This window comes from Podarcis gaigeae (assembly GCF_964106915.1).
Source record: "Podarcis gaigeae genome assembly, chromosome: 6".
In the NCBI taxonomy this organism is placed as follows: Eukaryota; Metazoa; Chordata; class Lepidosauria; order Squamata; family Lacertidae; genus Podarcis; species Podarcis gaigeae.
In genome coordinates, this window is record NC_139682.1 from 94,258,620 (window position 1) to 94,283,675 (window position 25,056).

Genomic DNA, 25,056 nt, shown 5'->3' on the forward strand with positions numbered 1-25,056 from the left:
TGCATATGGCTCACATGGCCTCAGAATAAAAACAGTCAAGAGCTAGTGTATATTGAATAGGAGGAGTCTTAGTTGGGAAGTTCCCCATTCAAATCTCACTTCTGGTTTTAGGCAAGTCACTATTCTCTCAGCCTTTGCTGCCTGTTGCAGGGATTACTGAGATAATGCCTGTGGAATGATCTGAATACTCTAAATGTACACTGTAAATCCATAAAGTCGCTTTGGGTCACTTTTGTGAGGAAAGTGACTAACAAATACAGTGGTGCCCCGCAAGACGAACGCCTCGCAAGACGAAAAACCCGTTAGACGAAAGGGTTTTCCGTTTTGGAGGCGCTTCGCAAAACGAATTTCCCTATGGGGTTGCTTCGCAAGACGAAAAAAATCTTGCATCCCCCCGCGGCTTTTTTTTTGCTTTTTTCGCCCTTTTCTTAAGCCGCTAAGCCGCTTATCAGATGTTCCGCTGATAAGCTGCTTAACAGCTGATCACTGGAAGCCGCTTGACAGCTGTAGCGCTAATCCGCTAAGCTGTCAATGGGATTGCTTCGCAAGACGAAAAAACCGCTATACGAAGAGCCTCACGGAACGGATTAATTTCGTCTTGCGAGGCACCACTGTATTAATATATAAATGCAAAACTCACTGAAACTACTGAATGGCAAGTTATGTATTCTTTCTCCTCTTGCATATATCATAACCCTAATAAATCACGCATAGTGGCAAAAGGAAGAGAGGAAAGCAGCACAGGCAAGAAGAAAATCTCCTATTTGTGGGTGGGACACGTGGCGATGGCTGGGGCTTCTTTTCGTCTTCTTTTTAAAGCACAGTTTGGTTGTCCACCACAAGTAATGATGGCTCTGCTATCAACAACCAGCCATGTTCACCCTACACAACACCATTATTATTATTATTATTATTACCCCAGTGATGCATCTCTAGAATGATGCTACTACATTATGTGGCATTATTCCAAATAAGATATTGCGGTGGAACATAATGATGGGCCAGACCACCGATAACAGGGCCATCAGCCACAACACCACTTTTAAAAAAGAACGGGGGCAGTCATTGCCACTAATCATAGTAAGCCCATGACTCTGAAAATTGATACTGCCCTTCCACAAATAAATCCCACCCACCGCTGGAAAAAAATGGGGCCTATGAAAGCCTGGCAACATATTCAGCTCAGCACTATTCTGCTAATGGGGCCTCCCGCTGCCACCGGCATGCAATTTCTGTTCTCATCCCAAGGTAAAGTTCCTAACCCGAGGTACTACTTCTGGGTTAGTGGAGTCTGTAACCCAAAGTGTTTGTAACCTGAGGTACCACTGTATACTGATAATCTCAACAGCCTTGTGATCAACTAACAATGGTTCACAAAAGACAACAATGAAAGCTGAGTTAATTCATGCTGAATTTAGAAATATACTGTTTGAACGGCAACCATGACATGAAAATGTATGACTAGGTTACAGTCCCATTTATTTTTTCTTCCAATGGTTTAAACATAGCAAAGAACATTTAAAAAGAGGTAAAACCTTTGTTTCACTGAAACTTTAAGAAGGCAATCATACTAAATGCAGACCAACATACTGGTGGCCTTTCAGTATGCTGAGCAGAGAGACAAGAAAAAAATTCTGCTTTAAAGATGAACTCTAACACTTGTATGTCTTATAAGGATTAAGCTTAAAGTTGCTTGAATGTTCTCTGTGGTTCATCCTCTTAAAGACACAAGACTAATTACTTCTATACTTAGAGGCATAAACGAAGAACAGTAATAAAAGGGAACCAAGCAGATCCAGCCATGAAGCATAACATATCATGCCAGAGTTTTCAGAACACAAGGAAAATTAGGTAGCAAACTGAATAGTTTTCCTAGATTTCAGAAGGCTGACAAAAAACCCAACCCTACTCTTGAAGCATCATAGCCCAATAAACCAATCTAGCTAGGAGGAATTGTCCAGTAAATGAGCATGGCTAGAAGAGCATCCATTAACCACATATTTATATTCTACAGCCCTATTTGTGAGCTTTGATAAACACTACTTCAGCCTAGATATGGACCTATAAACTATATAACTATATAGTTAACTTTTTTCTAAAACATTTACTTGAAAATTAATCTCCCCTCTTCTGCTTCAAAGGATGTGATACTGAACATAACTTGTGACACATATAAGCAACTGCTCCTTGCCAGCCATGTATGTTTATTTTGATTTGTGTTAGCCCAGTGCTTACTGTCTGGCTACAGTCAAGATTCATGTGTGAAATATATATAAAACATTATTTTTAGTCTGGTGCTTCAAACATGACTCATTAGGGCATAAAACTGTTAGGATATAGTTCCGTTCCACCTTAAAAGGAACAGGCTGTTGTGTGTCACATGCTTGTCTACTTCCAGCTCTCGCTGGGAACTTCCATTTTGTATATAGCTTTTGTGTTGCTGGTGTTTTGCTGGACACGAAGGCAAGCAGACATGTTTTCCTTTGCTCCTGAGCTATGCTGAATAAAATGCTGTACATTTTGCTTGCACATCGCTCTGTCCACCTCTTATGCTGTGAGGTATTTTACACACTCTGCTGACAGAGTGTGCACAGGTCTCTAAACATATCTGAGACTTGTGTCATTGACTGTCTGATGCTGTTCTACGGGAAACCGGTGATCGCCCGGAGCCAGCTGGTGGGCCGCCTGATGCCCCCGTCTCCCCGGCAGTATCCCAACAACAGAGTTATGGGCCCAGCACACTTCCGCTGTGCCACTCCACTTAATTTTAGAAATGAGAAATTGTCAAAATTGGAAGCAAATTGGATTTTAGGTTGCATGGATAGTTTTGAGCTAATGGGCTCACTCAGCCAATCCTTAAATTGGCAAGGGAGGTTCTTTCTCACATATGCCCATTTGAGCCAACTGTACTACTTTACCAAGGTATTGTCTATGACTGAAAAGGCAATGTTACTTCTAGATCATCTCTTTATAATTATGGGAGTCTAAGAATATTTGGGACGCAGGTGGCGCTGTGGGTTAAAGCCTCAGCGCCTAGGACTTGCCGATTGAAAGGTCGGCGGTTCGAATCCCTGCGGCGGGGTGCGCTCTCGCTGCTCGGTCCCAGCGCCTGCCAACCTAGCAGTTCGAAAGCACCTCCGGGTGCAAGTAGATAAATAGGGACCACTTACCAGCGGGAAGGTAAACGGCGTTTCCGTGTGCAGCTCTGGCTCGCCAGATGCAGCTTTGTCACGCTGGCCACGTGACCCGGAAGTGTCTCCGGACAGCGCTGGCCCCTGGCCTCTTAAGTGAGATGGGCGCACAACCCCAGAGTCTGTCAAGACTGGCCCGTACGGGCAGGGGTACCTTTACCTTTACCTTAAGAATATTTGTGTTTATGTTCAGTTACCATATCATTGATTTATTGTCTGGCATATAAAACATTCTTTGATAATATAATTGAATTATTTAAAATATTTTTGCACACTCTCCTCCCCTTAAATGCCAATAGAACTCCAAGAAGTTGCATTATATGTTGGTTTTGTAATACAAACATAAAAACAATACTGAATCCAAAAAATACAGACTAAAATATGCCAGAATATCTCCACAAACTACATCAATTGGTGGGAGCATGAATAGTGAACTTTTCAGGTTTGTGTGTGATTCAAACGTTTTGGAGAGTAGGGTTCTGGAATTACTTCCCTGTTATAGGTATTCTCCTTGCATTGTTGCAATCTGGATAAGGCTTATATGCATGAATGCTTCTGAAAGAGACTTGGGTTGTGTGGAAAATCCAGGAGCTGCTTCTTAACGATCACAAATATAAACTTTTTTGTAAATCCTTTCTGTGCTTGGTTTGTAGCTACATAATTTGTGTTAAAATGTAATTTCTATTAGATAGTGATAGCTATCTGTTTTAGCATTAAGCATCTAGTTGCAGACTAGAAATACATCCATTCAATTGATGTGAAGCTTGTGAAGATATTCTGGCAAATTTTATTCTGTGTTTTTTTCAAACAGTTATCTAGAATTTCCTCTTTCCTGTGACATCTCAACAGATTTTTCCAAACCTTGGAAAAAAGCAATAGATTTTTAAGTATTCAAAATCATACTCATCAGCCAGTCATTTGTGTATTCAATCACTGGCAGCAATCATGCAAAGTTCAGAAAAAATAAAAGAGCGACTGGTGAAATGGGAAAACATGTTTAGTTGATTTAGGGCTCCCACTGAAGAGAGAGCAGGCAAAGACCTTGGAGTCACATTGAAAGCACATCCCATAGTGAAGCCCTTCCTTTGCACACACACCACGGTCACACGGCCAGCCTATCACCGCAGCTGGTTATTATGATGCATTATTTGCAAATCCGTTTCCCAGTGCCTACAAATACAAGCTGTATAGCCTCTATAACTGGAGGAGTCCCTGAATGAGCTCCCTGGACAGATGCAAGCTGAAAAGCACACAGTACCTAGCACATATACAAGATTAATCAGCTCTGAGAAGTGGCCAACAATTTCATTTCAAATTAAGTAACTGCTTCTTCTAACGACGCTATTTTTGAACAAAGTACCTTTCAATTGCAACAATTGGAAAATCCACTCTCTGTATCTGTAAGGACACATGGGGAAAACTGAACCATGGGTGGCTATTATATTAATAGCTCCCCTGACTGCAATGTTAGAAGAGTGATGCTTAGCATTTCTTACACAAGACAGGCTTCCCCTCCAGAGTCATTCATGGCACAGAGTGGTGTTAGCCATTCCCAATATTTACTGGGAAATACAGGTCGCAAAGGTCAGACTTAGAGCCCATTTCCCTTTGCTCAGTGGGCATACTTACTCACTAACTAGAAAAAGCTCCACAGTTCTATAAATATCTACATACTAAAAACTACATTTAGTTGTACACCAGCATGGAATTGTTTTGATTTGATTACTAATGCACAGAAACATATCCAGGTCACTCTATGCAAGGCAAGAACAGGATTAAAATGATCTGAATATATATATACTTCAACCTAATTTAAATAAAACAAGAAACTGTGGAAAGAAAAGGAAGCATATACTTTATTTTCCCCTAAACAACTTAACTTGCCATTTCTGTAGTCCATTTTGATATTAACCAGAAATAATTACTTGTTGCCTTTGGGTTACAGAATCACTTCTTAGCCCAATCATGCTTGAAAAATCATTGTATTCTTTCATAGTTTTTAAAGTTGAAATGTTTTTGTATCTGTGCAGCTTACATCAGCAACCTTTATCTTCTGGTTAGCTAATTGCAGTCCGTCGCTGAACAAAAAACCTATGACTTCATCAACATTTTACATGTAGCTAACTGGAATATTCATCACTCCCTATGTGGATTCTCAGTGTTGCACCTTAAAAGAGACATATTTGTAAATGCCTCCATTTTATTTACTGTATATGTACATATTAGCCTAGGCGTGTGTGCACATACAAACCCATCAAACAAACAGATTCTCATTTCTGTTTAACATACTGTATTAGGAAGGAGGAAGGACTCAGACTTTACAGTAAGCCCCCCCCCCCCAGGCAAAGAAACAACAATTAAAGCTTCCTCAAGAAAAACTAGGACATTGCCGGACAACCCACATTCTTGCTCATAACAAAGGAACGTATAGCCAAAGCACAAAGGAAAATAGAGGAAACTGAATCCTATGTAAGCCTACAGCATGCTACTAAGGCCCTAGGGAGAGCGAATCCCAGTGATAATTAACAGAAGGAACAGGAAACCCTCTACACTGGCGAACGTGATCCGTGCGGGATGCACGTTCGCAACCTGCAGCGTCTGCAACCCTCAGCGGCGTGTCTGTGCATGTTGCGATTCGGCGCATCTGTGCATCCGCAAAGCGAGATTTAGCGCTTCTGCGCATGTGCAACCGCCGAAACCCGGAAGTAACCCGTTCTGGCACTTCCAGGTTTCGGCGGTCGACAACCTGAAGTGTCTGTAACCCTAAGTATGACTGTATTCTGAGCAATGGTGAGGAGGTATGAGGAGAAGATACATTCTGCGTTCAGACCCACATGGTAATAGAAAAAATAATAAGGAAGAACTTGTGCCCTTTCTGGCAAATATGCAAACCTTAGTGTGAAGGGTTTCACTTGAGAACATTTGTTCTACACAAGAGACGCTCCAGGCTGTTTCTTCTTATGGCATGCTCCCATAGGAACTGCACTGGACTTTTAGTGTAGGGGGCTCTCTTCAAAGGATACACACATCGCCAGAGGAAACAGCAAACATAACAATGAACCAGAAAGAGAGATAATGAACTTCTGGGCAAGTAAGCACCCTGCTGGGGCACGGACCCCTCAGGGCTCATCTCCATATTCTTCTTTCAGAGAAGTAGTCAGTGGCACCAACCAACCTCTTGCAAGACAATGAAGGCAAAGGTAGTAATTTCATGTCTTGAGTAGAAGACAGCTTTTGTCCCACATACTCTGCACTTTTAATAACAGTACCCCTACTTTGTAGGGGATGCAGGTGGTCTAAACCACCGAGTCTACAGCTTGCATTGCAGTGGATGACCTAGGTAACCCTCAAGGTCTCTTCTAATTCTACAGTTCTACGATTCTATGGGGACGTGGGTGGTGCTTTGGGTTAAACCACAGAACCTAGGACCTGCCAATCAGAAGGTCAGCGGTTCGAATCCCCGCAATGGGGTGAGCTCCCGTTGCTCAGTCCCTGCTCCTGCCAACCTAGCAGTTCGAAAGCACATAAAAGTGCAAGTAGATAAATAGGTATTGCTCCGGTGGGAAGGTAAACGGTGTTTCCGTGCGCTGCTCTGGTTTCTCCAGAAGTGGCTTAGTCATGCTGGCCACATGATCCAGAAAAAACTGTCTGCGGACAAACGTCGGCTCCCTTGGCCTATAAAGCGAGATGAGTGCCGCAACCCCAGAGTTGTTCGTGACTGGACTTAACTGTCAGGGGTCCTTTACCTTTTTACCTCTACATTGCTACTAACATGAGTTTGACCAAACTGCAGGAGGCAGTGGAAGACAGGAGTCCCTGGCGTGCTCTGGTCCATGGGGTCCATGGGATCACGAAGAGTCGGGCATGACTAAACAACAACTATACTTTTCTCCACGTATGTAAATGGGAGCCAATTTTTAAAAAAGAGGAAGGTGCTATGATGTCCAACACTGTGAAGCTGAAACCTCAACCCTGACACAAGTAACCTCAGTGTTAGGTCTTCCCCTAACTTAATGTCAATCACTTACTGCAGCACCTTGACTTTCCTCTACAGAAGTCAACAATGGCCATTCACTTTTATGTAATAAAGTAAACTTTGTCTGCTATAGTGATGGGTATTTTACAGATTTATTAGGAGGCAGTTTGTCTAGCAGCCTATATCATTCAAGCACACTGTCTAGCAACATTTATCATATTAGCACACAGTCTCTCATAGTAACAGAAGCCAGTCCAATAAAAATTATCAGCTTACCCATTTCATCTTCCTCATTGTCTACAGCCAACTTGGCAACAACTGTCCACGCTTAAGTTTAACATTTGCCTAGAAGCCCAGCAACATTTAAGCGCTCAGCAAAAGATCTTTATTAGCAAACTATTTAATTGACAAGGAAATCAATAGTTCACTGAGAAGCAAAATACTACCCAGTAAAATAATACTTTAGAACAAAATAGGAAGGTACAGAATAACAAAAAAAAAAACCCACCCCAACCCCTGATTGCTGTCTTGTATTAAGACTGAGTCACAATATATTTCTATAATAGAGTGCACAGTATGGCTAAAAAAAGCTGAGTCTGGGAATAGGCAAGGCGTACTGATACAGATTTATTTTGGGAGGTCACATACCAGGGAGGATTTGAAAAAGAAATAGGAAATAACACTGTGTCTTGTACATCAGCCAGATCACTAAAGAATTTAACATCCTTTTTCCAGGCTCTCATCAACCTTTTCTATAAATAAGGATGCCAGTTGAATGCAAGTCAGTAAGTACAAAACCACAAGATGAACAATGTCAGTATCTTCTAGCAACTCATTAATAGTCATCCAAATTCCAGCTGGAAAGGGAAGAAAATAAGGCTTTACTCACACTGCTGCTCTTCTTGATTTCTTGCAAGCACAAAGGACTTAAATACCGATTACAAAATGACAGCATTCCACATCTAGATCCTGGGGTGCTTTCAACTGAGCATCCTGTACTTGACTTATTCAAAACTAGTACAAAGGGCAGTTTGCTAATAATTATCAGCTTCTTAACATTCTAGAATACATTGAATAATCACAGAGGAGTGTTTCCTGTCATATAATCACAGAATTGTTGAGTTGGAAGGGGTCCTGAGAGCCATCTAGTCCAACCCCCTGCAATGCAGAAATGTTTTGCCCAAGGTCTGTCAGCACATGTGTTCAAGTTACAGGCTTGGTTGTTTAAAGCCCATGAATTTAAAAACAAATAAGCCACTATTTAGGCTGCAGTCTTGCAGTATGCACACTTACCCAGAAGTAAACACAACTGAACATAATGAGCTTATTTCTGAGTAGATATTCAACTTTAAAACTGATATTAGTCATGTGTTCAACCATAAACAAATCAATTGTAGTTGCAAATTCCCCAAGTTCAGAGTGACATGAACATGGGATATTTTTGCTCATTTAGCAGTATTTCAACAAGCTGCTGGGTCTGTTGGAATAAATACCCAGAGATCTGAAAATGGGACTGTATGCAACAGCACATTCTGCAACCTAATCTGTTCTTCTGCAAACATGATTTCTGAAATTAACTGGTTGGCTCTTTCTAAATGGGCGGGGAGGAAGCTAGAAAGAAGCAGCCAGGAGGTGGGTATCTCTCTCTCACACACTCATAAGAAGTTACTTTGTTTTATCTTTTTATTACCATAAAAAGCAGCTTCCACTAAGGAATTCTCTTAACCCTTTGGTTGGTGATCAGTCCATGTTCTGAGGCAGTAATATGCAGCCAAGCCAGTACCTGCCCAGAGGAAAATTTTCATGGATGCAAAGAAAGGAGTACATCCGTAATAATCAAAATGCTTATCAAAGACATTATTGGATATTGTCACAAGGAAGGTAGAGAAGCAGGCTTCATACAACAAGGTTAGAAGTACAGAAGTTCCAAACAAAATTTTGCCATAAGCAACCATGGGAAGATACTTCATATGAAGGTCACTACTCAGTCCAGAAGTATGATACAAAATAAAAGAAGCATCACTATTAATAGCCAGTGAACATTTGTCTTAAGCAGCCTTGGGGCAACCTTGGGGCAGATACAAAAAGGAGCTGTCTCAAAATGGAAAAGAAAAACATTAGAAAGACTTGTGCTGGGAAAGAGCGTGGGGGACCATGCGGCAAGTGTTTCCAAACCAGTGGGCTGAAACCTGAGGGTTAAGTTGCCAATATCAGGATCAGCGTTGCCCTCCAGAGCGTTCAGAAAGGTGGCTTTCAAGCCCAGGAAGAAGACTCACATATGGCCCTAAAGCAAAGGCACATCATCTTAATAAACGGTTTAAAGGCATCCCATGCGGCTGAAGGTGGACGCACAACAGCTGTTTTGTGCTTATGAGAGGGAGAAGATACGATTGGGGTAAAAAAAGGTCCAGGGCGTGTGAGGGGTTTGGTTAGCGGTACCCTGGAGTCGCACCTTGAAACACACCTGAGATAACAGCCGGGGGGGGGGCGTCCCCAGGTAGATCGGCGCTGGAGTGCCAACTCTTCCATCTTTGAAACGAAGCAGGGGGCGGCGGCTGTATACTTACCTGACGGCGCTCCACAATACGGGGCTATGAATGGGGTGCGAGATGTCGATAGCGGGGGGGGGGGTGTAGATCCGTGAGTCGGAGGGGGGGGGGAGAGGTCGCATCCAGGCGGAGAGGAAGTGGAAAACCCACCTTTTAGGCGGGAGAACCGGGAGGAGGCGGTGGGATATGTTGCTGAGGGAGGTATTGGGGGGGGGATGGAGGGAGGGGGGGAACGCGTCCAGGGGGAGCCGAAGGGGGCGTGTGAGGGGCTCGGGGGGGGGGCTCCTTACCGTAGACGCGGAGCCAGCCCTGCAGCTGGCACACCGACTCCCTCAGGATCCTCTCCAGCGTGCTGGCCGCCCCGGCCAGGTCGGCGGGCCCCGGCAGGGAATTCCTGAGGCGCTCCAGGCAGCCCTCCGCCGCTTCCGCCGAGGGCGCGCCGGGCTCCATCCTGCCGCCGCCGCCGCCGGCTGCTCCCCTCGGTCACTGCACGCCGCCGCCCCGCGCCGGCTCCATCCCGCGCCCGGCGCCGCCTCCCCGCTGCCCTCGCCGCAGCCCGGGCTCCTTCGCCGCCGCTTCTTCTCCCTCAGACCCGGCGGCATCGGCGGGCGGCATTCCCAGGGAGGGAGGCGCGAGCAATGGATCGCCGAGCCAGCCGGCCGGGCTCCCCGCCTGAGGCAACGGCGTGGACGGGCGGCGGCGGGGGGGGGGGGGGGCTCGGCCAGGCGCACTCAATCGCCCATCGACGCGCACCTACAAGCTCGGACGCGCCCTCCCTCCCTCCCGCGCGCGCGTCCCCCCCCCCAGCCTTCTCGCGGTAGAGGCTGCTGATTGGTTGTATGCAAATGAAGGAGGGCGCCCCGAGGGGGTGGATTGGCTGTATGCAAATGAAGGAGGGCGCCCGGGGACTCGTAGTTGGTTCGCCGCAGTTGGCGGCGGCGGCGGCTGCTGTTGCTTAGCTGGGATATTTATTTATTTATACGCCGCTTGTTTGTTAGAAAGACGGTTTACAGAAAGACGAGGCAGTAAAAGCAGAGGAAACTTCACAGCCCTCCTTTAAAACACACACACACACACACACACGTTCAAATGCTGCTGCGCGAGATTGCAGGGAGATCCAGGCAACGCTTCTCTGCGTTTCCTTTCAGAGACGAGGCGCAGAGGAGGCGGGTGTCTTTGTGAAGAAGCAAAGATCACCAGAGTTGAAGATGTGATGATTCTTCAACATCAACTTCGTTCATAGCTGTCAAGTGTCCCTTATTTGAAGGGACAGTCCCTTATTCCAGCGCCATGTCCCGCTGCTGTCCCTCATTGATGGATGTCCCTTGTTGTTGTTGTTTAGTCGTTTAGTCGTGTCCGACTCTTTGTGACCCCCTGGCCCAGAGCACGCCAAGCACTCCTGTCTTCCACTGCCTCACGCAGTTTGGTCAAACTCATGTTTGTAGCTTCGAAGACACTATCCAACCATCTCGTCCTCTGTCGTCCCCTTCTCCTTGTGCCCTCCATCTTTCCCAACATCAGGGTCTTTTCCAGGGAGTCTTCTCTTCTCATGAGGTGGCCAAAGTATTGGAGCCTCAGCTTCACGATCTGTCCTTCCAGTGAGCACTCAGGGCTGATTTCCTTCAGAATGGAGAGGTTTGATCTTCTTGCAGTCCATGGGACTCTCAAGAGTCTCCTCCAGCACCATAATTCAAAAGCATCAATTCTTCGGCAATCTGCCTTTATGGTCCAGCTCTCACTTCCATACATCACTACTGGGAAAACCATAGCTTTTACTATACGGACCTTTGTTGGCAAGGTGATGTCTCTACTTTTTAAGATGCTGTCCAGGTTTGTCATTGCTTTCCTCCCAAGAAGCAGGCGTCTCTTAATTTCATGGCTGCTGTCACCATCTGCAGTGATCATGGAGCCCAAGAAAGTAAAATCTCTCACTGCCTCCATTTCTTCTCCTTCTATTTGCAAGGAGGTGATGGGACCAGTGGCCATGATCTTCATTTTTTTGATGTTGAGATTCAGACCATATTTTGCGCTCTCCTCTTTCACCCTCAATAAAAGGTTCTTTAATTCCTCCTCACTTTCTGCCATCAAGGTTGTGTCATCTGCATATCTGAGGTTGTTGATATTTCTTCCGGCAATCTTAATTCCTGCTTCGGATTCATCCAGCCCAGGCTTTCGCATGATGAATTCTGCATATAAGTTAAATAAGCAGGGAGACAATATACAGCCTTGTCGTACGCCTTTCCCAATTTTGAACCAATCAGTTGTTCCATATCCAGTTCTAACTGTAGCTTCTTCTCCCACATAGAGATTTCTCAAGAGACAGATGAGGTGATCAGGCACTCCCATTTCTTTAAGAGCTTGCCATAGTTTGCTATGGTCGACACAGTCAAAGGCTTTTGCATAGTCAATGAAGCAGAAGTAGATGTCCCGTAAATGTCCCTTAAATGATGTCCCTTAAATTTCAAAGGAAGCAGCTCCTCTCCCTCCCTGCCGGCCAGGGAGGAGGGAGGCTCCAACTGTGTTGCTTGGCTGCATTGCTCACCCAATAAGGAGTCTAAGAACAACTGGGGGGTGGAGCTTGAATGCCTTGTGTGTGGCTAGTTAATGCAAGCTGAGGAGGTTTTGGAATGCTGGACGCCATTTTGTTGCACGTGCTGCTGCAAACTTTGCAGTGCAAAGCCAGGCTGGGGAGCCATCTTAAGTTGAGGTTGCATAGGCCTTGTGGTGCATGTGATTCAGATTCTATTCAGTTGAACCTCTGGTTACAAAGTTGGCTGGACAGTGTTCTCGAAGCTACCAGCATGAGTTTGACCAGACTGCAGGAGGACAGGAAGACTGGAGTGCCTGGAACAGGTGAGGCTGCTGGTTCCTTATTTTCAAATCTGTAAGTTGACAGCTATGACTTCGTTGGACTGGTCATGTTGTTTGGATGCCTGATGATCGTCTTCCAAAGAAACTACTCTATTACGAACTTAAAAATGGAAAGCGTAATGCTGGTGGTCAACAAAAGAGGTTTAAAGACTGTCTCAAGGCAAATCTAAAAAAAGTAGTGTAGACACTGACAATTGGGAAACACTGGCCTGCGAGGGCTCCAGTTGAAGAACAGCCTTTACCAAAGGTGTCATGGGCTTTGAAGACACTCGAACTCAGGATGCAAGGGAGAAACGTGCTAAGAAGAAGGCACACTTGGCAAACCCTCATCGTGATCAACTTCCGCCTGGAAACCTATGTCGCCACTGTGGAAGGACGTGTGGATCCAGAATTGGCCTCCACAGTCCCTTACGGACTCACTGTTAAAACCGTGTTCGCGGAAGACATTCTTACTCGGCTACGAGGGATTGCCAAAGAAGAAGAAGAATGTGCTTGATCTGCGCATCTATAAAATCTTAGCCAGCCATGGAGGGGCTCACGGCATCAACACCCCAAAAAGCTCTTCTTTATCCCACAGCCTTTGATTTGGATTGAAATTGAGCATTGTGCTTGAACACTCTCTCTGGCTTGCTGCTTTTCCTCTAGTTCACATCACAGCCCCTCAACTCTGCTTCACCCGCTGTGTCCTTCTAGGATTTCTTAAATTGAGGGAGGGGCCACACCCATTTGTCATCTCGCACAGAACCCCCATTTCTTTGTTCTCTTCATGGCCCAGGAAGCTTACATTTTAACACTTGCTGGGGTCCATAGGTTAGAGGAGTCTCAACTCCCACACCCCAAACTCATAGCAAAACCAAAACAGATTATAATTACCTCAGATTTCTGAGCATCTGGATAGGCTTGCCTGTACAAGAACGTTTTTTAGAAGGCACTGAAGGGAGCACAGTGCTTTTCACTACCTGGGTCTTGAAGCAGATTACAATTATTAAAAAGTTTTGATTTAAAACATCAATCTCAAAAATTTAGAACCTCAGAAATTTAAAATTAAATAAATTACACAATACCCCCGAGAGAATTTAAAACAGAGAAACATTAATAAAGCAAAGACCTGAAAAAACATGGTCCTAAAAACTCAGCAGTCTCTTTCAGTGGATACATTTTCAGGGTTCAGCAAGGACAAAAACGGAATACCTGGGGGGTTTCTTTTATAATTATTTACAGCTCATTTTATTTCTTAGGGTGGATAACAAACTTTTTTATATGTCCTATACCTATTGTTACTTACAAATCTTTATTTTACTAATCAATCAAAGTGGTCCAGATTGCATTGCCTCAGAAGCAGACACAAAGCTTCAGTTGTGCAATTAATGTCCCTCTTGTGGCAAGTAACATGCATAGTTATTGACCCTTTGTCGCAGTAGCAACTTGAAATTTGTTTAGCATCAAGCCAAGGGTTATCTAATTAAGGATACACAACTCTTCCCACACTTCATCTTAAGCGTGTTGGAAAAGCTTGCTCTTGCATTTGTGACATTTGGGTTGTTTCTACTGTGGCTTTGGGGATTTCTGGCTTGCTGAAATCAATGCAATCTTTGACATACAGAGCAACACCCTTTCTGTTATATCCTTCCCTGCCCTTCCTATAGAGTTTTATAACCAGAGATAACTCTGTCCCACTGTTTCTCTTCATTCCATCAAGTTTCCATTATGCTCACTGTATCAATGCCATCATATAAGACCAAGCACTCCAGTTTACTTATCTTGGCTTGGAGTCTTCTACCTTGCTAAAAAGTGGGATTTTGGACTGGGAGGTGTTTGCTTATGTGGCAGTCTCAATTAGCTCACTTCATAATTTTGCAGAGTTCCTTTCTGTGATTACACCCATAACCCACCCACCCAGATGGTAGAACCTCAGTCGCTGAACTATGGAATATAGACCCTCCAACATTTCCCAAATGAAAATAGGAACATCTTAAGGAAAAGCGGGACATTCCAGGATCAAATCCAGGACTGTCCCTGGAAAATAGGGACACTTGGAGGGTCTGTGGTAAGGGGTATTTATTTAATGTGGTTAGTAGTTTTAATCCTTGTGTGATTCCCTCCCCCCCCCCCCGCGATCTATAAAAGCTAAGACTTCAAGCAGCATTAGAATACAGTGGTACCTCGGGTTACATACGCTTCAGGTTACATAACATTCAGGTTACAGACTCCGCTAACCCAGAAATAGTCCCTTAGGTTAAGAACTTTGCTTCAGGGTGAGAACAGAAATCGTGCTCTGGCGGCGAGGCAGCAGCAAGAGGCCCCATTAGCTAAAGTGGTGCTTCAGATTAAGAACAGTTTTGGGTTAAGAACGGACCTCCGGAACGAATTAAGTCCTTAACCCAAGGTACCACTGTATAGTCTTGGTAGTGGCCACCCCAATCTCTGCCGAGCATTGCGCAAGATTCCAAGGAGCCTTGGCACTCAACCAGGGAAAACGAGACACAGTGGAGTCTGCAGTGCCTTTGAAATATGATTTATATACACATATTTACACTTGAAGCTTTCAATGGAGAGAGAACTCACAGCATTCATATCTCAGGAGGAGCTCGTTCTTCACAGCAGCCCAGGATTGGATTCTGATAAATCTCTGTGCCTCTTACCCAGCCTGCCTTAAGCCAGCTCACCAAGATGGTTCTGGCCTTCACAGCAGCTCACGGAGCTCTCCCGCTTCATGCCCCAACTCTAAAGTTCAAAAGGACACATTTTTCCTGTGTGACATCATGCCCTCCCCACCACTGTCACACTGATGGGTTAATTACTTGCTTTATGGTGTGCTTTTTTTCTTTAAAAGGACTTCTATGACAGGTGGGGTCCTAGTCTGGAAAAGAAGTTTAGCCTGTATTTTTCACTGGCCTGACATTTTTCACTTCAGTAATCCACATATGACCTACATTCTACCATTTATTAATTTCGAACATTCACTAACTCTAGAAGTTATGGGTGCCCCTGCACCCTGAGTCTGTTACCCCAGATCTAGAGCTTGGTACGTGTTTGACTGTCTTGCCTATAGTGGCACTAGGGGTGGAATAGTATCGGTACCTAAATAGGTTGACATATGTTGAACATCAAATGTTAAATATCATTGGCTGCCAAATTCCCTTCCATTTGTGATCTCACCACGCTTAAGGGAGACAACGCATTTTTGTGTGTTCTACATCTTCCTTGACTCCTTTCATAATGGAAGCAAGGGTCAAGCGGCGCTTTGAACTTTCAACTCAGAATGGAGTCCTGAATGTGCACATATTAATCTTCATTCCAAAACCAACAAGGCAAGTATAACTTTACAATATATTTTGCTTCCCCTACTCCTTTGAAAACAAGTAGATTTGACCTGGCATTTGAACTTGGAATGTGTCCTGCATTGTGTGTCTCAAATTTTACGTTGATATTTTGATCTTTGAAGCACAAGATGGAATACTGAACAGGTGAGCTCAACTCAGCCAGGAAAGTTGACATGGTGTTACAACAACATTATTGCAGCTTTGCAGGCAGATATGTTGGCACACATAGCTAGAGCTGGAGTGGTTGTCTTCTTGGTCAGCTGCTTCTCTCAGGAGCAGCTGTGTGGAACAGCTTAGAGGTAGCTTCAGGGGGACATCCCGGACTTGCTGCAGGCAATAGTTGAAGGAAGGGCATTGCCAATGTTGAGCTGCTCTCAAAAGAGCATGAGCTCAGTTTTGAAAAGCCTCTTATTTCTGCCACTGAGCCCTGAGCCCTGGGCCCTTTCCAGGACACCAATTATGTAAGATTAGATTTGAAAACTGCCCTGCCTTGCCAAATCAGCAGAGTTGGACATTGTGGAGCTGATAAACCAAATTTGTTTAAAAACTCTAAATTATGATACATATCAGGGAACATCTTCCTCCTTTACGTCTGCAGGTGAGGCAGTGGAAGTGCTGGACCAGCATCTTGCCTCGGTAATGGGCTGGCTGAGAGCCAACAAACTGAAACACGGTCCAGATAAGTCTGAGGCACAGTTAGTGGGCAGATCCTCAGACCAGATGGCTGCTCTTGATGGGGCTACACTCCCTCCGAAGGAGCAGGTATGTAGCTTGGGGGTACTCCTGGATCCACTGCTGTCACATGAGGCTCAGGTGGCCTCAGTGGCTCGGAGTTCCTTCCATCAGCTTCAGCTGGTGGCCCAGCTACACCCCTATCTGGACAGGGATAGCCTAACTACTCTTGTCTATGCTCTGGTAACCTCTGGCTTAGATGACCGCAACACACTATATACATGGAACAACCTCTGAAGGTGTTTCCTCTTCTTTTCAAGGAGTAGGGAATTGCTTTTATCAGCCTCATGCTACATAGCAATTTCCTAACACAGCAGTGGGGAAACTGAGGCCCTCCAAATGTTGGACTGCAGCTTTTGTCAGCCATGGCTGCCATGCAGTGGTGGAAGATGTCCAGTGGACCTGGCAGGACTGTCAGTCATGGGGTGTGGCCAGTGAAGTTACAGGGGCATGGGTAGTCCCTTTTTTTCTCCCCATCCTCATCACTTGCCAGGACTGCCATTGTTCAAGTACTAAACACTTAACTTACCATTAGGTAAGGCTTACTTTCCTGCATCCATTGCGTCCTCAATAAATCAGCCAGCAGAGCTCTTCAGGGTTCTTCGTAAGCTGTTGATGCCTATATTGGTGGATATCCGGGACACCTCAAATACCCTCTGTGAGTTGCTTGCTAGGCATTTTGAGGACAATCTCTGTAGCGAGCTAGATGTCATGACCAATGTGATCCCAAGTGAGGTTTCCAATGCTCCATCAAGCCCTGTGTTGTGCGATCAGTTTCAGCTTTTGCAGCCTGATGACGTTGGCAGAGTGCTTCTGGGCGTGCATCCAGTGACATGCCCTTTGAACCCTCGCCCTTCACAGCTAATTAAAGCAAGCAAGGGAGGGTATTGAAAATATGCTCTCCTAGGAAAAGGACTTGTGTAAGACAAGACATTGCAAGACATGAAATGGCTCTTCAACCAGAAATGCAAGACAGGGATAGGAGAGGCTGTCCGTCTCCAGCCCACGATCCACCTTGCCTGGGGGTCGCCTCCTCCCCCCTTGCGTCAATTCCACACTTTGCTTTCTGTACCTGCGGACGGATTGTGTTTCTATTCCACTCCTTCCATCCAAGCCGGATTTTGTTTGCATTAAGAATAAAGATAAAAGCTACACTGGGGAAGCATGGGAGTGCCACAGAATGATGATTGTATTGTGTGGAGCCCCTGTTAATTATGAATTAATTATAAATTACCAGGCACAGCATTTCACTGTGAAACTAAATACTTCATCTGGAAGTGGCCCCTCATAGGGATGTTGCCGTTAACCTGCATTTATTCAAATTGGTCGTGTCTTCCAGCAAGATAACCATAGCCTTGTTGTTTTGCCTGCTGTCATACCCACTCTCACTTTGTGGGCTGAAATTGTTGTGTTGGATAATAAAGAGCTATCATGGCTTACTGTCCTGTTTTCCACATCTGTATTTAATAATTGTGGTAATTATTATTTTAGATAACCCATTATTATAGAATGCTTTATGCTGTAGTGACACAGGAATGGCTCGACTACCCATAGTTTGTTGCAACCCATTAGATATATAAAATGCCTCTGATTTATTTATATTTTGTTGTTGTTGACATTTTTTCCTCCTTTGTTTCGGGAAGCAGTTGGAACTGGACCCCTCCAGTCAAATCTGGTGCTTTATAACCCAATATAAACCTCAATGTAAAAGAATACAGTACTAAACTTTACTAGATTGGCATAACCCTAGTGAGTAGTATCTCCATTTGTTTTAAATTGTTAGGTTGCGTTTTCCTCTCCATATTTTATTTTTGGTTTGAACAAAAAACTTCTTTTGTTGTTGCTTCGAACACCTGTGCTTCATACATCTGTTAATATACAGATTAGTTGATCATATAAGCGTTGTAATTTGCAACTTTTAAAGAATCAAATTAAATTTGCACAAAAAATGGTAGGTGCCCACCCAGGGCATATGCTAACCTCAGACTAAGCACCCTTGAACTCAGTGTGACTTTCTTCTGAACAGACATGGTTAGGCCTGTGCTGTTGTGTGCATTAATTTCAGTGAGTCTACTCTGAGTAAAACTTACTTGAATACCAAACCTGCACCTATTAACGCTCTATTAAAGGACTCCATTCTGTGCTCAGTTATATCCCATTAAACATCACCATCTTGAAATTAGTAAGCATGGTAATTGTTGGCAGATACAAAAATCAAGTGCTTATTTTGTTCATATGTTCTGGGGAAGAACCAAACTCGGGACTCATCTCACTATGGCTGAAATCCTATACTTAGGTGGGATGCATGTATCTGAACCAGTTGGACCTACTTCTGAGTAAACATTCATTGGACTACATGTCTGCTCCCTTAAAACGATGATTCCACATACAGTTTCATTCTGGGCCATAGACTAGACCTGGATTTGGTTCCTCCCATGCTTTGCCAGAATGCTACCAGTCCAGACTGACAAAGGCAGCATTTTCAGAGGAAGATTGTAAAGCATATCATTGTGCTATAAATCAAGCTATGATGCTTATAAATCAAGGTATGATGTTTTATTCTCATGAAACTGCTCTATATACTGCTGCTACAATTGCGACAGTAATAATTATTGTGATTTTGAGAAAGATATAAACAAAGGCAAGTATGTTGAAAGGCTGACCTTGCGGCTGTGAGGGACAAATAGCATGTTTATCTAGTGAAAGGATGGTTTAGAAATTGGAGAGGCTATGGCTTCATTAATCTGTGCTCAACTGTCCTTCTGCCCTGGAGGTCCACCACGCTGCTTCTGCACGAAGTGGGGAGGTTCAGGCAACTCCTATTTATAGCCAAGTAAGCGACATGCCTGAGATTCTTTGAATGTAAGAAGCAAAAACTGTCCTGTTCACATATCCAACATTTTAACCAACCAAATCCACAAGCAGTTATTGCGTTTAGAATGTGGACCATCCACTGTGAGGACTATGTTGTGTTTCTTCTTATTACTTATAAGTGTTTGACTATAGTGTGGTGCTCTGCAGAGTAATATCAGGGTGAGGGGGGAGTATTTTCTACAAAGCAATTTCAGCTTCAACAGTTGGATATGTCAGACATGGTTCATTTCAAGTAGCAAGTAGGAAACTAAGGTGGTTTGGAAAGGCAAAGGCAGGTTCAAAGTGAAGCAGAAGTAAGAAAAACACAGTTATTATTTTAAAAATGCAACAAACAATCAAATCCCTGCATGTCTGCTTCCATATGCTTCTATTTCTTGAACACCAGCCAGCCAGGCAACATGACAAACCTCTTCTGAATCTGAGGAAACTTCCCCAAGAAGTTTGTGATGTGACATAGTCAAGGTCAGAAATCCCACTGGGCAGGCTCAAACCCTTAGGCACACTAAATTTGCTCTTTGGAGCCAGGCTGCAAAAACGTGTAAGTCAGTTTTGGTAAGGAACTGTTGGAGGTCTGTTGCTATATATTGTGAAGGTGATTAAAGCAGTTCCTAAGTTTCCTAAGCTGCTTGTTCTTTCTAGCTACTTTCCATCCCATTATCTGTGGCAGAAGTTATTTTTGCAGTGAATGTAGTGTAAAGGAATGGATCTTGCAGGAACTAGGGTCTAGAGCAGGGCTGGCCAATGGGCCTTCCACTTGCTTTAGGACTCTTAACTCCCATCATCCCTAGCCAATGGGAGCCCCAGGAGTCACCATGTTGGTTACCACTGGTTTAAAGTAATGGATATTGAAGACTTTTCTAGGCGATGCCATTTTAAGGAAGTCAGCAGAAATATGAGGGCATTGGGGACTGTGCCCCTGCTTGCTTCGCTCATCAACGCCACTTACTTCCACCGCCACCAATTCCCCATCACCAACCCCCTCCCTTTCCACCTTTACACTTATTTATTTCATAAAGTTTATGCACTGCTTGATTGTTAAAAAAACCCCAAAAACCCTCAAAACTGTTTGCAGAATGATAAAACAATAAAATTGAGGGAAAATTCACAACCAATACTAAAACAGATTAAAATTACCTAAATTTTCTAAGTATCTGGGTAATGTAAAGGTAAAGGGACCCCTGACCATTAGGTCCAGTCGTGACTGACTCTGGGGTTGCAGCGCTCATCTTGCTTTATTGGCCGAGGGAGCCAGCGTACAGCTTCCAGGTCATGTGGCCAGCAGGACTAAGCCGCTTTTGGCAAACCAGAGCAGAGCATGAAAACGCTGTTTACCTTCCCGCCGGAGCGGTACCTATTTATCTACTTGCACTTTGACATGCTTTTGAACTGCTAGGTTGGCAGGAGTAGGGACCGAGCAACAGGAGCTCACCCCGTCGCGGGGATTCAAACTGCCCATCTTCTGATCGGCAAGTCCTAGGCTCTGTGGTTTAACCCACAGCGCCACCTGCATCCCTAAGTATCTGGGTAGGCTTGTCTAAACAAGAACATTTTTAGCAGACGTCAAAAAGGGTACAGTGAAGGCGCCTGCTTGATCTCAAGAGGCAGGGAGTTCCAAAGTGCAGACGCTGCCACGCTAAACAATCTAGTTCTTACCAATGCAGAATGGGCATTGTGTGGCACCTGCAGGAGCGCCAATACAAATGACAATCATGTAACACCCCCCCCCCCAAAAAAAAGGAATATGAAAAATTAAAACCAGTGGATACAGCAATAGCTGCTAGTAAGCATACTGAAATGTCTTCACCCCAGGCAAACCTCCCAGGGCACCACGACTGAGCTCTCTTCCTCTGGCCACCAACTGGCTACATCCCAGAAGCTGGATACTGATTGATGCCTCAGATGGTGAACGTAACACCATCGTAAAGTGAAACAGTCGACAGAATGTGAAGGGTCAGTGGCCTCTCCCCACCGCGTATGACAATAATATGCAGAAATACATATTTTTACCACTTTTCATTCTTATGCAAGCAGTGTGACATATGATTAGGATCCCATCAGGATCCCTTCGACTGAAGACTGTAGGCACAAATAGACCTTGAATGCTATTTGATGGTAGCAGCTCACAGCATCCATACTTTTTTGCAGCAGGGCATATATCTTTACACCTTCAGGGCATATATCTTTACATCTTCAGCCTTTGGGGTTTGCTCTTCAGTGGCTCCTTCTTGCCTGCTAGAGACCCACAAAGCACTGCAGCTGCCAAATTACCACCATGCTTGTGTTTAAGCAACCGGTCATTAGGCTGCTGTTGTGCTTGCTTCCTATTTCAGAAACATCTCAAGAGTGTTCCCTAGAGAAAGATCAGTGACGAGCAGAGCTGTTTCTGGAACCTTTTGACTCATGAGTTTCTTGGGAAGTCAGTCACAGATATTAGTCATTCCATGAGGCATCTGCAGACAAGAGCGTGACTTGAAGACCAGGATACCAAGGTTTGCCATCTCCAAGGGGAGATGAATAGCTTCTTTGATGAGGGATGGAGGCTGATGTGCAGCCCCGCTGGTGGCAGAGAGGGTTAAATATTTAAAAGCCAAGTCACTGCCATCGCTGCTGCTCTGCCCCTTCATCTCTTGCCAGCTGTCTGCAGGATATATTCTCTGACATTCAATTTCTACCTCTCAAAAGAGGCTGCTGTGTGGCTTTGAAACTTATCGCTGTTTTCTCTTTCCAGCTTCCTCTCCAAATGCTGGGGGGGAGGGGGGAGGAAGAGGAGCCGCATGTGTATTTCTTGACAAAGTGGCCTCTGAAAGTTTATGGCACAATATAGCGGTGAGTTTTCGAGGCACTGCCCACTGGGCTCTGCTGTTTTTACTACAACAGACGAACATGGCTGCTCTGATTAAATGTACACTTCATGACATAATGTTTCTTCCACTGGCCAAATGATGGTTAGAAGTGACACCCAACATTTTGTCTGTTCTGGGACATAGATCACCGAGTGTGCAATTAACTATAGTGCGGGTTGTGATAGCAGCAGGGGTGGAAATGCTGTGATCCACAATAGGGTCCACGCAGAAGCAGAATCAATTGCAGGCCAAAGTCTAAACCTGCCCTTCCTTCTCTCTAGGTAGCACCTGAATGTTGGTTGGCCCCAGTGAACTAATACTTCTCCTTCTGAAGTGGTCCTATGAAGTCTGTCCATTTTTGCCCAAAAATGGAAAGAAGAAGAAGCCCCAGCAAAAGAAGAATGGATACAAAAACTTATGGAATATGCAGAAACGACGAAACTTATCGGAAAAATAAGAAATCAAGATAACAAACTTTTTATAAAAGAATGGAAATGGTTTCTTGAATATTTTCAAACAAACGGTAAACAGATAAGAACATTGGCAGAGCTATTGTAATAGCCTGTAGTTTTATAAGAGCATATATTTGAAGTAGATGAATAAATGAGTAAATTAAATTAATTTGGAATATGTAGAAAATATAAAAAATGAATTTAAGGAACTGCAGAAAGGGGGGAAGGAAGCAGAGTTTTGAAATGTTAAATTGATTGCAAAGTGATTGAAATGTATAAAACGGAGCCAATTCTTCTATCAGTTTGAGATAAAGCATCCTCTTGATAAGAATGTTTTTCTGTGAACCGCTCTGAGACCTCTGGGTATAAGGGCTCCCATTTTGAGTCCTGGCTGAGTCTGAGCCAGGACACACAAGAAACATGGTTTGGAAATGCCGTGTCTGTCTAGGTCGGCTGCACTTAACAATATGTTATTTTATTATTTATATACCACCTTATACCCAGAGGTCTCAGAGCGGTTCACAGAAAACAATTCTTATCAAGAGGATGCTTTATCTCAAACTGATAGAAGAATTGGCTCCGTTTTATACATTTCAATACTTCATACTAAGGTTTTATACATTTCAACCCTTCATACTAAGGTCCCCTAGGTGGATTACAACAATTAAAACACAACATTTGGATAGTGCCTTAGTAATGTTCTGCTCCCAAATAATCTTTTATATATATATATATATATATATATATATATATATATATATATATATAAGGATTTTTAAACATAAATGCAAAGATAAAAAACAGTATAACATATATCATAACATACTTTCTTAACATCTTTGGACTCCCTCACACCTCCCGCTCCCACTTGCATCATTGTCAATTCTTGCCCGCAATTTATCATCTTGTTTACAATCTTGTGTCACATTCATTTAAATATAGTCTATTAATTCTCCAATAGGTTTGTAATTTTTCCTCAAACTTACTTATCATCTTAGTTCCATCTAATTTAGTGGTGCACAATTATTTATGATCTAGCATCCTTTCTTAACATTCAACCAAATTGCAGTGTTTTTTTAAATAAATCTTGAATTTCTTCCAATCTTCTTTGACCCTCTCCTCTCCCTGGTCTCGGATTCTGCCAGTCATCTCGGCTAGTTCCATATAGTCCATCAGTTGCATCTGCCACTCTTCCAGTGTGGGTAGATCTTGAGTTTTCCAATTCTTAGCGATGAGTATCCTTGCTGCCGTTGTTGCATACATGAAAAATGTTCGGTCCTTCTTTAACAGATAATCAGGTATCTTTTTGTGATGCAAAATTCTGGAAGTTTTTGAGTTGTTTCTGGAACTTATGATTGAAGCCTGATATAGGCACATCACTGGACCGTGCTATGCGGGGCACCCTGTGCTATGCAAACGCCGAAAGTCATTGCGGTGTAGGGGTTAAAGTGCTGGACTAGGATATGTGATATGCGAGATCCACGTTCAAACCCCCGCCTTGGAGCTCACTGGGTGATCTTGAGCTGTGGGGAGAAGAACTGTCTTTGCTGCCCTGAGCTCCTAGGGGGAAAGGTGACATATAACAACAACAACAACAACAACAACAACAACAACAACATGTCCTTGCCTAGCTGTGCAGAAGCTCCTTACCCTTTCCGAGATGAGCTTTAACTGTGCAGTGTCTTCACTGCTATGGTTGTCTTTTAAATCAGGGTTATAAACTGGTTTGCAAACCCTGGTTCAAGCTAACTCTGGCTAGTATCAATTCATGTGCGACATCGTTCCATAGTTAACCCCAACCAGGGAAAGGAACGAGGAGGATTCTGTAGGGATTGTGGAAGGAACTCCCCTTACCACACTTTAGAGATACAGTGGTACCTCGGATTACATACGCTTCAGGTTACATACGCTTCCGATTACAGACTCCACTAACCCAGAAATAGTCCTTCAGGTTAAGAACTTTGCTTTTGGATGAGAACAGAAATCATGCAGTGGCGGTGTGGCGGCAGCGGGAGGCCCCATTAGCTAAAGTGGTGCTTCAGGTTAAGAACAGTTTCAGGTTAAGAACGGACCTCCAGAACAAATTAAGTACTTAACCCGAGGTACCACTGTAGTGAACGTTGCATCTGTGTTAGGCCTTGACATTTGCCAAACTTGTAATTGGGAATGTTTACGTGCCAACAAATATTGGATACATTAATGATGTTTATATTTAAAATTGTGGATGCGGAGTGATCATGGTGGC

At 44.0% G+C, this 25,056-nt stretch overlaps 1 protein-coding gene across 4 annotated transcripts in view; it reads right to left on the reverse strand.

The window, feature by feature from the left end:
- The window catches only part of RASAL2 (RAS protein activator like 2), a 222,203-nt gene extending 212,020 nt beyond the window's left edge, over window positions 1-10,183 (reverse strand). For all 4 annotated transcript variants that reach the window (XM_083743739.1, XM_083743738.1, XM_083743752.1 and 1 more), the window contains exon 1: window positions 10,007-10,183. In XM_083743739.1, the coding sequence (XP_083599865.1) occupies window positions 10,007-10,166 (160 nt within the window). In that variant the 5' untranslated portion in view covers window positions 10,167-10,183. The remainder of the gene's footprint in view (window positions 1-10,006) is intronic.
- Window positions 10,184-25,056: the final 14,873 nt, after the last annotated feature.